Source organism: Anopheles arabiensis, chromosome 2 (assembly GCF_016920715.1).
Source record: "Anopheles arabiensis isolate DONGOLA chromosome 2, AaraD3, whole genome shotgun sequence".
Lineage (NCBI taxonomy): Eukaryota > Metazoa > Arthropoda > Insecta > Diptera > Culicidae > Anopheles > Anopheles arabiensis.
Window position 1 is genome coordinate 30,661,981 of NC_053517.1, and position 15,383 is coordinate 30,677,363.

General features: G+C 50.1%; 2 protein-coding genes across 3 annotated transcripts in view; one reads left to right on the top strand and one right to left on the bottom strand.

Annotated features, from left to right (window-relative positions):
• The window catches only part of LOC120898173, a 31,242-nt gene extending 15,970 nt beyond the window's left edge, over positions 1–15,272 (top strand). The window contains exons 2-8 of the mRNA XM_040303649.1: positions 10,835–11,835; positions 11,939–12,058; positions 12,126–12,301; positions 12,375–12,648; positions 12,746–13,040; positions 13,115–13,236; positions 13,343–15,272. Of these exons, the coding sequence (XP_040159583.1) occupies positions 10,887–11,835; positions 11,939–12,058; positions 12,126–12,301; positions 12,375–12,648; positions 12,746–13,040; positions 13,115–13,236; positions 13,343–13,494 (2,088 nt within the window). The 5' untranslated portion in view covers positions 10,835–10,886 and the 3' untranslated portion in view covers positions 13,495–15,272. The remainder of the gene's footprint in view (positions 1–10,834; positions 11,836–11,938; positions 12,059–12,125; positions 12,302–12,374; positions 12,649–12,745; positions 13,041–13,114; positions 13,237–13,342) is intronic.
• Positions 1–15,383, bottom strand: part of LOC120898171 (nose resistant to fluoxetine protein 6) — a 78,786-nt gene that overhangs the window by 61,664 nt on the left and 1,739 nt on the right. The window lies entirely within an intron of this gene.

A 15,383-nucleotide genomic window follows, 5' to 3' on the forward strand; every position in this document is an offset into this window, starting at 1 on the left:
TGAAATGACGCGCCTAGCAAAGAGGGGGAGTTCGGTCGTCCGGCGGTCGGGGCCTGCTTTCGGTTCGATGCGCTCAATCTTCCGACACCTTCGAACGCGGCGGCGGCGGCCAACGAAACAACCGGAAAGGTTTCACCCGATCGAATGTCGATTGGTTCAATTATGTCAAGTTCTACTTTGCACGGCGCCAAGCACACACCGTATGGCCGTGTGTGTTTCCCCATGCACGGTTCATCATCATCATCGCCATCATCGCAACGATGCTCTTTGGCATTCCCGCTTGCTGCTGGGGGAGGCTCACACACACACACCAAACTGTGGCGTGACTGGCTTCGCCCCACCACAGTGGGGCAGTGTGTCGTTCTCGAAAGGTTAAAAGGCACACACCAAAGCAAAAGAAAAAAGCATCACCACCACCACCGCTTTTTCCCGCAAGTCATCCTCGTAGTCCGCACAGCGCCCCAGAGTTGGATGCATTGTAATGGCGCGCGCCACCGACGGCGTCCGTTCTTGCATTAGGAGCAACAACAGAAAGCAAACGGTGGCAGCACCCCCGCTTCTCGAGTGCTCCGGCCGTGTATACGTCGCCGGACATGCATTTGGGATTCTGGTGAAAGGTTACACACGATTGGTACACACACGCGCGCGAACCGATACGCTTTTACTGGCCGAGCCGAGCCGGTCCGGACGTTTCGTCATTTCGGCGCACGGGAATGACAAATCGAAACCCAATTCCAATCCGGAGAAGGGGAGAAAGGGTTTCGGAGGACCACTCTTTGTATCCCTTAGGCTTCTCCTGCAATGGCCCAGTTTCGGGTTTGGGTTGCCCCCATCAACCGTTCCCACAAAGGCAGGGGGGCCTAATCTTGCCCGCCCCATCGCACGGTCGGTGTGCGGATCGTTCCTGGGAAATTGAACTTGGTCCCAAATGAAGGCGTGCGGAGTTCCTATCCCCCATCCTCTTCTGGCTGTTGTTCATTTGTATGCAAAACAAATGTTCCATCGATGCACCCGAACCGGGAGCTACGGTAGACAGACACACACACACACACATACCTTGGCCCTTTTGCCTTGCCCACACATCCATCTCGTGCGTGCATGTCCGCGGGTATTGAGAGGGGGAGGAAGGGGCTCAATGTACGATGAACTTATGCAAATGCGATGGTGTTACGCGGAGGAGAAGGAGGGCAGCCGGAGGAGCGTTAGTTTGCCCTACACAATGCACCATAATTTTACATACACACACACACACACATAGCAGTCGCGCTGTGTCTCGGTCGTTTTTCTGGGTCGGGATGTGTGTGTGTGTGCTGCGCAGAAAAAATGCAAAGAAATGCTTCCCTCCAGGCAGGCAATAGCCCCGTTTTTTACCTCTCCCTGCCTTCCTCGCCATCCTCCTATTCTGCTGTCCCAGGCGGGTCCAGGCCAACGAAACAGGTCATTACCGGTCGGGCGAGAAGGGCACGCTGCTTTTCCGCGATCGCTCGGTTCCTATTTCTGGCCGCGACCGCGATGGTAGCAACAACTAACGATAATAATTACTAACACACACACACAAACACTCGGCCGTGTACCGGCATGTTTACAAAGTGTTTCTGTGGCCCGTTACGGTGGCCGGTTCGATGCAGAAACGCGTCAACAGACGTCAAAACGTGGCGCTGGTGGACGCGTGACCCGCAAAGCCTGGGCTGGCCAACAATCCGACCACAGCAAAGCCTCGGTTAAGGGAAGCAATTAACGCGCGCGCCCCCGTTACCGTGCACAAAATGTAATCAGATTTTTGACAAACGGGAAATGGGAAAAATGCAACTTTTCCATACCACACACTGCGATGGTGGAAGAGAATTGAACGGCACAGGGGCATGCACATGCAACAAAGCGTCTAATGAAGTCGTTGTTGTGTGTCGCGCCGCGTTCTGCAAATGGACGGGCCACGCGGGCGCTTTTGATGCATGCTGACACTCCGTACCTGTCACAGCAGCGGCTTAATTGTGTTCGCTCTCTCCCTCTCTCCCGGATTGCAATTAAAGATTGCAACCTTTTAATCCCTCTCCAAGGCCCCATACCCCAAGCATTGCCTTTGTGTGCCCTTGGGAGGGCAAAAACGGGGGTGAAACGCACAGAACTAACGCTTCCCCCCGACATAATGTATCGCGGCAGCTCCCCGTTGGCTTTCTGCCAACTTCATTGCAGTGTAAGAAATTATTATTGCTTCGCGATGAAAATGAGTACGAATGAATAATTAACACTTAACCCAGGCTGCTGTTCCCGTTCACTGCCTGTACTGCCAGTTCTCAGCTTCTCGTCGACGCTTTAGTAACATCCCCAATGACCTCACCCGGCAGCGGAGTAGAACCGTGCGTGCCTTCTTCTTGCGCCCTTTGCACACAGCCGCTCCGTGAAACCACGAGCCAGGCGAGCGTGGTGCGATTCTTTCATTTCCTGTGCGGTCACAGCTTCCTTTGCGCGTACGCGTAGCGAGTCATCAAATGACTCAATCATAGAGCCTGCCTTCCTCTTCCTCCACATTATGCTGGTTTGAGGACGCAGTGTGGGACCCAGTCGGTCGGTCCTCAGCGGTTGAAGGAAAGGCGGCAGTGGCAGCAAATGCCTGGCAAGTACAGCTAGGCTAGGCTGCGTTTTGTGCGCTTTGTTTTTCCCCCGTAGTCACCCGGGAGATTTGTGGCGCATTCCAGGCGGCTGTTGATGACGGTTCCATCAAGACGTCAGTCAAGTACGGTCCAAGTCGTTTGTTGATCGTTCAGAGCAAAAATTACAAATGATGCTCTTGGACGCTGGGGATATAGAAGAGCTACTGCCCATTATTGGCGAGCGGAGAGTACTCGGTGGTCCCGGGTGGTGGCAGCAGTAAAACCTATTACCCAAAGTTCTCCACCGTTTGCCATCCAGCAGCAAACAAACACTGTTGTGGACTTTTGTGCCATTTTTGCGACGTGAAGGGGACATCGACGTCATGGAGGACTGACAACTTCTTCTTCGGTTGTTAGCCACCGACAAACGCTAATCGTTCCGCATCACTTGAGGAAGTAGAAACCACTTTGGCGCATGCTGCTATCCGTCTACTAGGAAAATGTGTCTCTCATAAAGACAAAACAACAAACAAACAACTTATGTCCCCGCCACAGACTCGCTCTCTGTCTCTCCTGCCCACGGGCGCTTACAAGAGTTGGCCGTTCCCGATGCTTGTTTTAAAATTGACTAAAAACTAAGCCACACAAACCAGCGATCAAATTGGCTGCACACGGCAGTTTGTATGTGGACAAGAGCGAACACACGCTCAGGCTCGCTAAATCAATCCGTTCCGATCGATGGATGGATGGACCCAAGACCCCTAGAGATCCACCCGTATCCCGTTGCGGTTTTAGCGCCGGGTTTGTCGTGTTTAATTTCTTTCCCATTTCTTTGCAGAATGGTGGAATTAAAAAAGAAAAGAAAGAAAGAAGTAAGATGTTGCACCATTAGCTACATTTCCGCACAAGGTTTTTCTTCGAGCTCACAATCTCACAATCGCTTCCTCATTTGTCAGACAAGAGGGAGAGCGGGATCCAATAAATCTTTCCCTTCTTTTTTCGTGTTTTTCCTTTGGCGAATTCGTAACCATTTGTCAAAGTAGCAGCAGTGCGTTGGACCATACATAACCTCATTAGTACCGAATTGAGGCGCTCGTGTGTGGTTGGGGCTTGTTGTGCTTTGTGAAAAAAAAAGAATTCGCCTTTCATCTTGTGGCAGCGTACCGCAATCACACAAAGATCAACTTAACCAACAAAAAAAATAGCAAATAAAAGAAAAGATTTTCCCAAATCACAAAACAACGTGGCTGGCGGTACACAAGCAGGTGGAAAGAATGTAGGCCACAGCATTAAAGTAATCGCGTGCACTAACCCTTAAGACCTAGCTCGAACGCACGTTCTTTTCGTTTTCCCCCATTGTCCTCTTTCACTCCAATTCCCAGGCCTCTCGCCTGTTTGAACGAATTCTGTACGTTAGCGCGCGGGCAGGTATCTGCTTCCAAAATTAAAACAATTATTCCGAGCGGCACACGATCGTTTGTCAAACTGCCTATTGTTGGCTAAAGGAGGGAGAGCATGCTGATTCCGTGATAACGTTGATCCCCCTTCGTTTTGGAAGCACTGGAAAAAGCACCGGTCCGGGGGCAAAAAAGAAGATAAGTTTTTCTCCGTACCCATTTTAAACCGGGATTTTATTTCTTATTTTAATTTTTTTAATTAAATACACGATATAGACGGGACGGTTGCTTGAAGAAGGTTGAACACAGTTGTCACCGTTTTGAGGACGGAGCTTTTAGCGACAAAAGAACCTCAGAAACTGAGCTTGTTTGTTTTTAAAATGCATGATACATGATAGGACCGCTTTTCCTCAAGGTCACTCTATCGATGATTGTCCTAAGGGAACGTATTACTGTCACGCAAACAACGGGTTTGATCAGTGTCTATCAACAGTCGTACAATAGCACTGCTGTGTTCTACAATACACAGAAACAACGAAGTACTACCACCATTTCCTCCTTGTGCATCGGGCAAAGCGCGGAAAAGGTTTCGGCTTGTGAGCCAAGTAAAAGCTACTTAGCAGTCTAAGGTAAGCCGAACGAAGCGCACGAAAGCGATCGCGGCAACAACAGTTATGTACAACGGCAAAAAGTTTTCCTGCCCGTAACTCATTTTCTCCCCCCCCCCCTCTTCCTACTGCGCTTTTCTTCGCCACACGTTCCTGCGGGAAGCGATGCTTGGCTATGGTTGCTGCCTTTGCCGACCGCTCTATGCGTAGCTGTGCGATCGCGCGTTCGTTCTCTACACGTGGGGGGCTGGCGCGTTGAAGAAGCAATCGCCTTGCATCGCGCAACAAGCAATCAAGAAGATAGGGGGGGGGGGGAGGTGGAACAAAAAAAACACACACACTACACACAACAGAAACAGAAAAAATGGGAAACAAAACACTCTCGAACCTTTCGTGCTCTATTACCATCCCCTCCCTTCCCTTTCGTTCGGTTTGTTTTACCACCCCCGAACCCCGAATCCGTTCATCATCCCTTGTGCGTTCCCGTTTCGAACGTCGGCGTGCATCCAAAAAAAAAAAAACCCCAAGAGCACAAGCGACAGCTCGCGCGCACAGCCAAAGCGTATACACGCAAGGGTATGCGCGCGCAGCGATTTAACCGCAAAGTTCCGGCGGGTTTCTTGCGCGGAGAGCGTATGTTTTCAGTGTGCTGCTGGGGGCCCGTTCCGTTGCCGAGGCACGCATTGCGTGTGTTTGTCTAGGCGCACAGCACACACACACACACGCACACAAAGCACACCGTTGGTGCATCAGAATGCGCGAAAGGATGATGCAGAAGAAAACCACCACACCAAATCAAACAACCGGACCACAAATAAGCGGTGGGAAGCGAAACAGAAGAACGGGAACAAAACACAACAAAAACATAACCCTTCCAAGCGGCACACACACGTACGCCTGTGTCTCACCTGTCGCTTCCACCCGTTAAGGTGCCTGTCGGCGGTCTCTAGCACCGCCGGGGCAAGCGGATTAATCTCTTCATCGCTCAATCGCCCGCTGAACGGAATGCAAGCGCGCAAACACTGCATGATTAAGTGACGCCCGTTAGCGGGATCCCGTTGGGAGGGGGGTTTGGGAAATCGCTCCACGTGACCGCCGCTTCCTACCGTTTGCTTTTGCTCTCTCTCTTTCTTTCCCCTTTTTGACACATTTTATAATTCACGATTAAAAATTTGGTACACTTGCCACGCTCACTCACTCTCTTTCTCCACATTCGAGGACGGAGAAGAAGACGACGAACGCCACCGGTTGCTCTGGCCAGTGCAAACCGCGAACGCATCGGGACTTGATTCCCGTTGGCCATAAAAACAAAATCATCCACCATGGACCTCAGATTCTGAGCTCTTTGAATGTGTACTCACACTCACGGCGCACTGCGGGACTGGTTGGCAGGCCCCGCGCAGCCCTTCCATCGTGTTGAACTAATTTTTAAACTAAACGCCGCGGTCCGCCATTGTTCATTGTTTAGGGCAGGCCTTCGGATGGTCGGTAACGATTGCTGCCGGTGGGAAAGAAAGTATTACAAACAGACCCACAAACACACACACACATTGCATTAGCTAAATGAACCTGCCGGCCTACTGCCACGGCTTTACAGCGAGTACCGTTGCGCCGACTGGTCGGTTCCATAAGCAGATTAACGTGCGGCCTGCAGCATATGGCATGGCTATCCGAAGCAGCGGCAGACAAATAAAGGTCTAGGCCATCTAGGTCTGAGGGTTTAGGAGCGTAAGCGGCACAATCGCGCTCCCGATAAAGCCCCCTTTCACAGGATCTTCCTCCGTGGTCCGACGGCGATGGAAAGTCTAATTACCCGTGGTCCTCTCCCTTGCCGGGCTCTCTATGCCCGTTTGGACCTGGAGTGTTGGGGCCAAATCCGGACAACTTTATCCCAGTTTTGCTCTAGCGTGCTTTCCCCTTCACCGTAATTGGGCATTATGAGATGGAGCTGCTGTTCCCGGGGCAGCTGGTTGTCGTAGAATGTTCCACTCACTCGCTAGCGAAAAGTAACCCCAGAGAGCTCGGCACATATCAGCCAGAGGAGCTTTCTTTTTCAAGGCAATCAAGTTTTTCTAGTTCCGTGTGTACGAGACGATGATGGCCATTCTATTCCATTTCCCTTGCAAGCATCCAGAGCGGCTCGGAGCAGCAGGAGCAGGAGCAGGAACCTAAACTTGGAATTTCTGTTTCAGGATTAGTGTCTTTCGAGGCTTTACAGTGACGTGAATCGCACGCACGTGAGATCATGGCATCGGTTCACCCTTCCCATCTGTTCTGATTTCACTACTTACTCTATCTCTCTCACACACACATACATAACGCACAGTTGGCATTTCATTGCTGGTCGTCTTTTGTAAAATTAGCACAATAAGCACCAATGGAGCCTGTGCCAGAGTCCCTGGTAAGGTGCCAGAGCCATGCTCGTTTGGTTCCCTTTTTCTTTTATTACCTTGCTATCCCCCCTTCTCATACCAGGTTACAGTTACTCCAAAAGAGGCACCGTTTTTGTGCGTTTGTGTGTGGAGCAATGGGAAAAATGGAAACGACCGGGAACTTGAGAGAACCCCCCCCCTCCCCTTCTCTCTCTTTCTCTCCCTCTTTTGTGTCGATTACTGGTGTGCCCCAGTTAATTGCGCCATCGCGCTTCCGTCTGGATGGGGCGCGAAACGGTGGTGTGAAGATAAAACTTTTCTACCGCTACACAGCACCAGCAGCTACGGGAACAACAAAAAAAACATACAACCAACAGAAGTAACGAAGACCTTCCTCACACCGCTTACCCCGCCCGAAATTCGGCGTTCTAATTCTGAACGATCTCACGTCCGGGCATCGTAAATTTGCCATCGACCCGTGGAGCGTTAAAAGAACAAAAAGTATCCCCCCATTTTAATTTACTGCCCCGACCGTATGATCGTTTGCTGTTCTCTTCCCTCTCTCTCTCTCTCTCTCTCTACGTCTCGCTTTGGAAGCTGTCATTTTGGGGTGGAAATTTAGCTTCAGAACACCTTCATTGACTGCTGCAATCTTCATTAATCTTTCGCAACACCGCAACACCGAATCTAGGTCAAAGCGTGCGGCACACCGACATTTAATTAATGACACATGTTCTCGAGCCCTCTCGCCGCTTTCCCTTATCCCCCGCGTTCACCCACAGGGTTTCCACACATTTGCAATGCAAACCCGATTATACAAGCGCCGTACGGAAAGGAAACTAACGTTCGTAACTAAGCTACTTACCGAAGTACCTGCACTCGAGCAAGGCACTACCGGGAAAGATACTTTCGTGATAGTGTGACAGCGCAACCAAACAGCCCAGGCATATGGGACCCAGATGGTGTACGAACGAACCCCGTCTCCCCATACTATACGGGTACTTGTGGATGCATCCAGCAGCTTCAACAACACATAGCCCACAACACACGCGTGCTGCCCTCCGTGGATGGAGAGGTATAACAATGTCAAATACAGAACTGAAGCATTTCCACCACCTCCTTCCCACACACAGTATCACATACGGTGCCCTTAGCAGCACTGTAAAATGCGAATAAGGGGGAGTTGTGTAAAGTGTCACCAACTACGACCATTTTTTTGTTGTTGCTTGCTTTCATCCCGCCTTGTATGAGGGTGGTTTGCGGAGAGATCGAAATAGTTCTTTGGAGTACGTGTGTGTGTTGTCCTCTAGAGTCACTAGAGTCGTTCCCGGGTGGAAGTATGGAAGAAAAATCAGAGTGAAAGACTTTCGCATAACGGGTTCAGTACTTGTACCCCTGCTCTTCCTCCACCTCCGTCCCCTCGTTGCGCTACCCACCCGAAAGTGGAGCTGAAACGATCCGCTGGCTTCCACTACTAGGTTACAGATGCACATCATACGGCCACGGGTTCCGAGCACTTCAGGCAGGGCAGGCCAGTTGAGCAGTTGGAAAACATTTTTCACCGCCAGCTGCAAAACCAAATGCGCCACACTACACCGCCATTGCGTCCGCGAGCTACTAAAGATGGACTAGATTTGTGCTCTGCTGCTGGTGGGCAAAAAAAGGGGAACGGAGCCGCTAGCAGCAGAGACCAACCGGTGATCTCAATTTTCTTTCTCCCTATCCCTCCTTTCCGGTATCTTCCATTACCTTTTATTTCGCAAACTCCAACAAGCTCCCAGGATTTGCTTTTCGCACACAACAGACACGTGAGTGTTTTCTTTTCCTTCTCAATTCTACCGTTTCCCGTAACCGCTGCACTCGTTCGCTTAACGCCCCAAACTTCAACGTATCAAAACTATCGAAGCTTGGTCGGATTAAAAAGTAAAAACTGCTCACGAAATTACTTCGTGAGCGAACTGGCTAAGGGTTCTGGTTTCACGCCCATCCTCGAACCCGGGTGCTCGTTTCCCTCTCCTCGCTAGCTAATTCCAATTTTCCGCTCGCTCCCTTCCCAGACGGTACCAGAAGAATGCAGAGCGATCCAGTCGTTACGGGTCTATGGAAGCACATAGGGGTGTACGATTGTATTTCCTCTGGTTCTCCCTGTTCGACACACCCAGCGCCGACGTCCGTCGATCAATTGGATGCTGATTTGTGGTGCATAAATTAAATTAACGATCAATCGAACTCTTCGGATGGATTTCGCCGATGGGTATCATCATTTTTATTGAACGTGCTTTGGAAACGAGCTCAAACGAGAAAGAGAGATTGAGAGAGAGATAGAGGTGGGGGGGTTCCGCTGCAAAAGGAAACGATTTTGCGCTAATCCAACGAATGGCCTATAATCGAGAGCCTGCGAAAATGGTGTGGAATTTGCTAGAGCACAACACAGCACTCCACTTCTATTCAGCAATTCCTGCTGCTTATCGGTCCCACTTCCGCCATACATTGACTGAGATGCAAATTTTGAGTGTCAACAGCAGGGGAGTCTACAAAAGCGAGTCAAGTGAAAGGGGGGGGGGGTTGAGAAGCAGCAAACATAACAAAGATCGTTCCTTTTTTTGATGGACGCATGTTTGACGCATACCGTGTGAATGTCGGTCAATGGCCCAAATGTTGACATCATCTCCGCCCGAATGCTCATAACGGTGATCGAGCGGTTTCGCGTGCCATGATCTCACCGGGCGGATGGAAAAGTGTCAACAAATTAAACCTGCCGGCTTACGATGCCGGTTGGCGGGGAGCGAGAGAGAAGGTTGAAATGGAGCCACCAGTAAACAACGGGAGAACACACCAAACCACATCCCATCATTTCATTTCAATAAACTTGTTTTCCACCTGATTACTGCTCGAGACCTACGATCGCTTGTCCCCGCACTCCTCTCGCTGTCCTCCTGTCCGGACAACAAGACACACGACAGTGGTCCAAACAGGCGACCATAAACATAAATGCTGGCATACCGATGCCATTGTAGCATAAAATCATAAAACGCCGAAATGAAAGCAGACCACGCGGCGCGCGACTGCTCTACATTGCGCGGCAGTAAACCGCCATCTGCTTAGGCAGAGGCGTCATAAATGGCCTGATTCTCGAATTTGTTCCGACGCGCGGTTTATTGCACGGTACTGTAGAAAGTATGGGGAATTTCGAAAGCACCAGTAGTACTGTCCGTTGTCGTCGGCACATTTGCAGCAGTCGTTCGATCGTTTGAAAGTTGGGCGATGATTCAAAGCACCGTGTACATTTCCGAGCGATTCAATTAAACGACACACCAAAAGAACCAAAAACCCGTTACAAATGGTGGAAAGATACATAATATCAAATCAATTGTTGGTATGTGAATTCCATAATCCGAAAAGTATTCTGGAACTAACTAGCTAACAAGAGCTTAACCGAAAAGTGAATGAAACTCAACTCGCATTAGTTTACGATTGAGTTCGGTTCCGGGCAAACAAGAGCCTCTATTATTTCAGGCTCAAAAAAACGACTCAAGTTTTTGATGTTCGTTGGCTTCTGCTGCTTCTGCTTCAAACAAGAAGCAGTCAAAAAGTTCGAGAAGTAGTTAGCCAGTGACTAAACACTTTTAAACTATCATTAATCATACCCAGAAGATTCACCGACGCAATTAGCGGATCCCGCATCTGGTTAAGGTACTGACACGTAAGGCACCAAACAGTGCCTCGCTGCAAGTTATTAAATACATAGCCCGAAAGGAAGTTCTAACTCAACGGATTGCCGCCTTCCATCCTCGCGCACCCCTAATAACTTGACTAATGGTCTTGCATTCAAACATTCGTTTCTTCTTCCGCTCTTCCATTTGCAGATCGAGCCTTCTTTAGCCCTCCAAATATACGCCTTCGCACGAAAGCATCACGATGAAGTGGCGTCCCGCAAGTTTACTACTGTTTACCGTCTGCTTCCTGGTGGCGGCCGACCAGCTCGTGCAGGCCCGCGTCGCCTTCGAGAAGCTGACCGACTTCGACTTCCAGGGCACTACGTACTACAGCGTGAAGAATCTGTCGCTGTATGAGTGTCAGGGCTGGTGCCGGGAGGAGCCCGACTGTCAGGCGGCGGCGTTCAGCTTCGTCGTCAACCCGCTCACGCCCGCGCAGGAGACGCTCTGCCAGTTGCAGAACGTGACGGCGGCCAACAATCCGGCCAGCACGCCCCAACGTTCCTCCAGCATGTACTACATGGTGAAGCTGCAGCTGCGCTCGGAAAACGCCTGCCAGCGCCCGTGGAACTTTGAGCGTGTGCCGAACAAGATCATTCGCGGACTGGACAATGCGCTCATCTACACCAGCACCAAGGAGGCCTGCCTGTCGGCGTGTCTGAACGAGAAGCGCTTCATCTGCCGCTCGGTCGAGTACGACTACAACAACATGAAGTGTGTGCTGAGCGACTCCGATCGCCGATCGGTTGGCCAGTTCGTGCAGCTGGTCGATGCCCAGGGCGTGGACTATTTCGAGAACTTGTGCCTGAAGCCAAGCCAGGCCTGTAAGTTTAGCCGTCAGTTCCAGCTGCCGCGCATCGGCGTCTCGGACGACAAAGTATCGCAGTACGTCGGGCTGCACTACTACACGGACAAGGAGCTGCAGGTGACTTCCGAAACGGCCTGCAAGCTGGCGTGCGAAATCGAGAGCGAGTTCCTGTGCCGCTCGTTCCTGTACCTGGGCCAGCCGACCGGTTCCCAGTACAACTGCCGGCTGTACCATCTCGACCACAAGTCTCTGCCCGATGGACCCTCGACCTATCTGAACGGTGAGCGGCCCCTGATCGATGTCGGCGAGCCGAGCGGAGACTACTTTGAGAACATCTGCGAGAGTAAGTTTTACTGCAAACGTAAACCCACACTCACCCACACATCTTTGTGGAGGTGCACTAACCAAGGTAGCACCAACCTAATGACCTCTGGCAATCATTACAGAGCAATCGAACCAGGCTGAAAATACACTCCCCGTTGTCTTTGACACCGTTGAGGATCCGGCCGTCAATAACCTCACGCGTAACGATGCCAACTGCGACAAAACTGGAACGTGTTATGATGGTAAGTGATCTGACTGCTATCACTCTACAATTGTGGTAGCTAATTGCTAAACATGCGCTCGTTTCAGTCTCGGTACACTGCAAAGACACACGCATTGCTGTGCAGGTGCGCACCAACAAACCATTCAACGGACGTATCTACGCGCTGGGACGATCGGAGACCTGTAATATTGATGTCATCAATTCCGACACCTTCCGTCTGGACCTAACCATGGGCGGACAGGACTGTAATACTCAGAGTGCGGTAGGTGGTTGCCCCCGATAGTATCTGGTGTATGATACGCCTAATTCATATGTCGCACGTTTCTTATACACAGACCGGCATCTACAGCAACACGGTGGTACTGCAGCACCATTCGGTCGTGATGACGAAGGCGGACAAGATCTACAAGGTAAAGTGCACGTACGACATGAGCTCCAAGAACATCTCCTTCGGCATGCTGCCAATTCGTGATCCAGAGATGATCCACATCAACTCGTCACCGGAGGCACCGCCGCCAAGGATCCGCATTCTGGACGCCCGTGCACGCGAGGTCGAAACCGTGCGCATCGGAGACCGTCTGACGTTCCGCATCGAAATCCCAGAAGACAGTAAGCGAGCGCTAGAAACCGACCCGAACGCTCCTGAAGAAGGACCCGGGGGCCTTACGAACACCGTTTTGTCATGTACTGTGTGTGTCTTTTCCAGCTCCCTACGGCATCTTCGCCCGATCGTGCGTCGCCATGGCCAAGGATTCCAAGAGCACGTTCCAGATCATCGACGACGATGGTTGCCCGGTCGATCCGACCATCTTCCCAGCCTTCACCCAGGACGGCAATGCGCTGCAATCGATCTACGAGGCGTTCCGCTTCACCGAGAGCTACGGTGTGATCTTCCAGTGCAACGTGAAATACTGTCTGGGACCGTGCGAACCGGCCGTTTGCGAATGGGGACGTGATTCAGTCGAGTCCTGGGGCAGAAAGCGTCGTTCCGTCACGGCCAGGTAGATATACAGCAATGATGTGCGTTTGCACTCACACACAATAATGTGTTATTCTTTTCTGCCTTTTCGTACAGCAATGACACCGTTGAGGAGGAGGAAGATATGAACATCTCGCAGGAGATTCTGGTGTTGGACTTCGGCGATGAGAAGAACCGTGACTTCCTGCGCAGCGAAGCCAGCACTGACTTTGGCCGGGGTAAGTGTTTTTGGTCAAACTTCCCCTAGCAGAAGCAGAAGCAGTGGATGCATTGTAACACTTTGTTTCTTTCTTTGCATGTGTGCTTTATCTACCCCTATCACAGATAAGACCGTCACCATCATTGAACCGTGCCCAACGAAAACATCGGTTCTGGCGCTTGCCGTCACCTGTGCCCTGATGGTGCTGGTCTACCTATCGACCCTGTTCTGCTACTACATGAAGAAGTGGATGCAGCCCCACAAAGTCATGGCATAAGAAGGAGGTCGGCGCGCAGTAATCGTGCCCCACACCATCGGATGGTTGGGGCTCGATGCCAACGCTGTGCCCGGTATAGGGAAGGCCAGACTGAGCGCGCGGCAAGCCGTGAACGTTAGCGCGTTAGCCGTGGATCACGTGCGACGTTAGTTCGCCGTTTCGTGTCTCGCAAAAAGGCTATGCACGCCGCACAAACAAACTGACTAGACAAACCACTCTTCTTCCATCGCCCAGGCACTAGAGCGAAGCACAGAATGACGGACGCCTCCCCTAAGGGGCTGGGTCTTGATTTTACTATTTATAATGTATTTCCATTTTGTTTTTTAAATTCGGAAACACAAACCCCTCTTTATCCCTAGCAAAGCAAAAGCCGACACATTCCCTCACGTTACGTACACCCACCCTAGATGGTTAGCAACACCAACGATAGTGAACCACACCCAGCACTTGTATGCTTCAGGACAGTTACAGTAGCGTTAGATATAATTTTAGTGCACGTGCAATGCAGCGCACAGAACAAACCGGCACCGAAGCATGCTAAGTGTTCGGTGTAATGCATCTTCGCTGCACTTATCAACCATAGACACACAAACACACACACCAGTAAATATAGCAAAAATCATCCCATCATTGGCTAACCCACATTATAACCATCATCAGAGGGCTTCGGCGCTCGAGATTATTAGGGCGGGCCGACAATACAACGCACAGCACACTAGGATAGTTCGTAACAAGGGAAAGGATGTCGAGATAGATAATAACCGTAGTTATGGCGCAACGGAACGCATAGTAGCCAAGCCAGGCAACAAGCTTATACGACCCTATTCTCACTTTCTATTGAGTTTCCGATTTGATCGATCCGATGCGGGCACTCTCGGGGAGATTTCCGGTCGAGAAGAGGGGTTAAAGGGATTTAACAAGACAAGGTTAGTGTTTCTCGTAACTTTAGCCCCCGTGTGTGCATCGATCGCGGCGGCTTGCGCGGGTGGCATACGGCATACGGCAGGGGTCTCCCCCACAACCGCCCAAAACCCATGATCGAACAAATCGTTAACTTTAAATAGAGATTGGAAAAGAAATCACTTATTTATTGAAACAAGACGCATAATACGAAACAATCCCACTTCCAAATCTACCTTAACGTTATTTATTTCGCGGAACGGAAACTTAGCATGTCTTTGTAGGGCAAGAAAGAGTAGCACGATTGCGGGAAGTGAGGGCAACGAAGATGCAGTGAATGGGATAGATAGATAGATAGAAGAAAAAAATGGATAAAGAAGGACGGGCAGAGAGACGAGAGGTTGACAGCGAGAGGCAAAGCAGAGTAATTTATTTTATAATTATAATCCATTATCACACAACTTCCATCAAGAAAGTTTTTATCATCACTGTCTCTGTCACAACTAACGAACACAACACTTCACAAACGCCCAAAACCTCACAGTCACACAATTCACAACGAATCAATTTACGGTTTTACACTCCAATCCCAGACACTGCAGCACTTGCGGTGAAACAGAGTACGTAGTTTTTTTTTTTTTTTTTTAATAAGTAACTTCCCCCAAAACATGCCACAACACTCCTGTGTAGTTTCATTTTCGTTCTCATAGTGTATACTTAAACTATTTAACGTGCAACAGTATCTAAAGACAGGACACGGAAAAAACGTTTTCGTCGATGAATGCTTATTTTATGTGTAAATAATTTTATCGATCGACACAAGTCCATTCAGATGCTGCATGATTGGAATAAAAGTAAATATAAAATAAAAAAATATATGTGCCGTTTTTTTCTAAACCAAATTCAACCGAACCGAAATTCAATGGCAATGAATGCTTTAGTCAATTATGATACCTTGTTGTATTATGGAAAAGATGGCAAAGAATCCC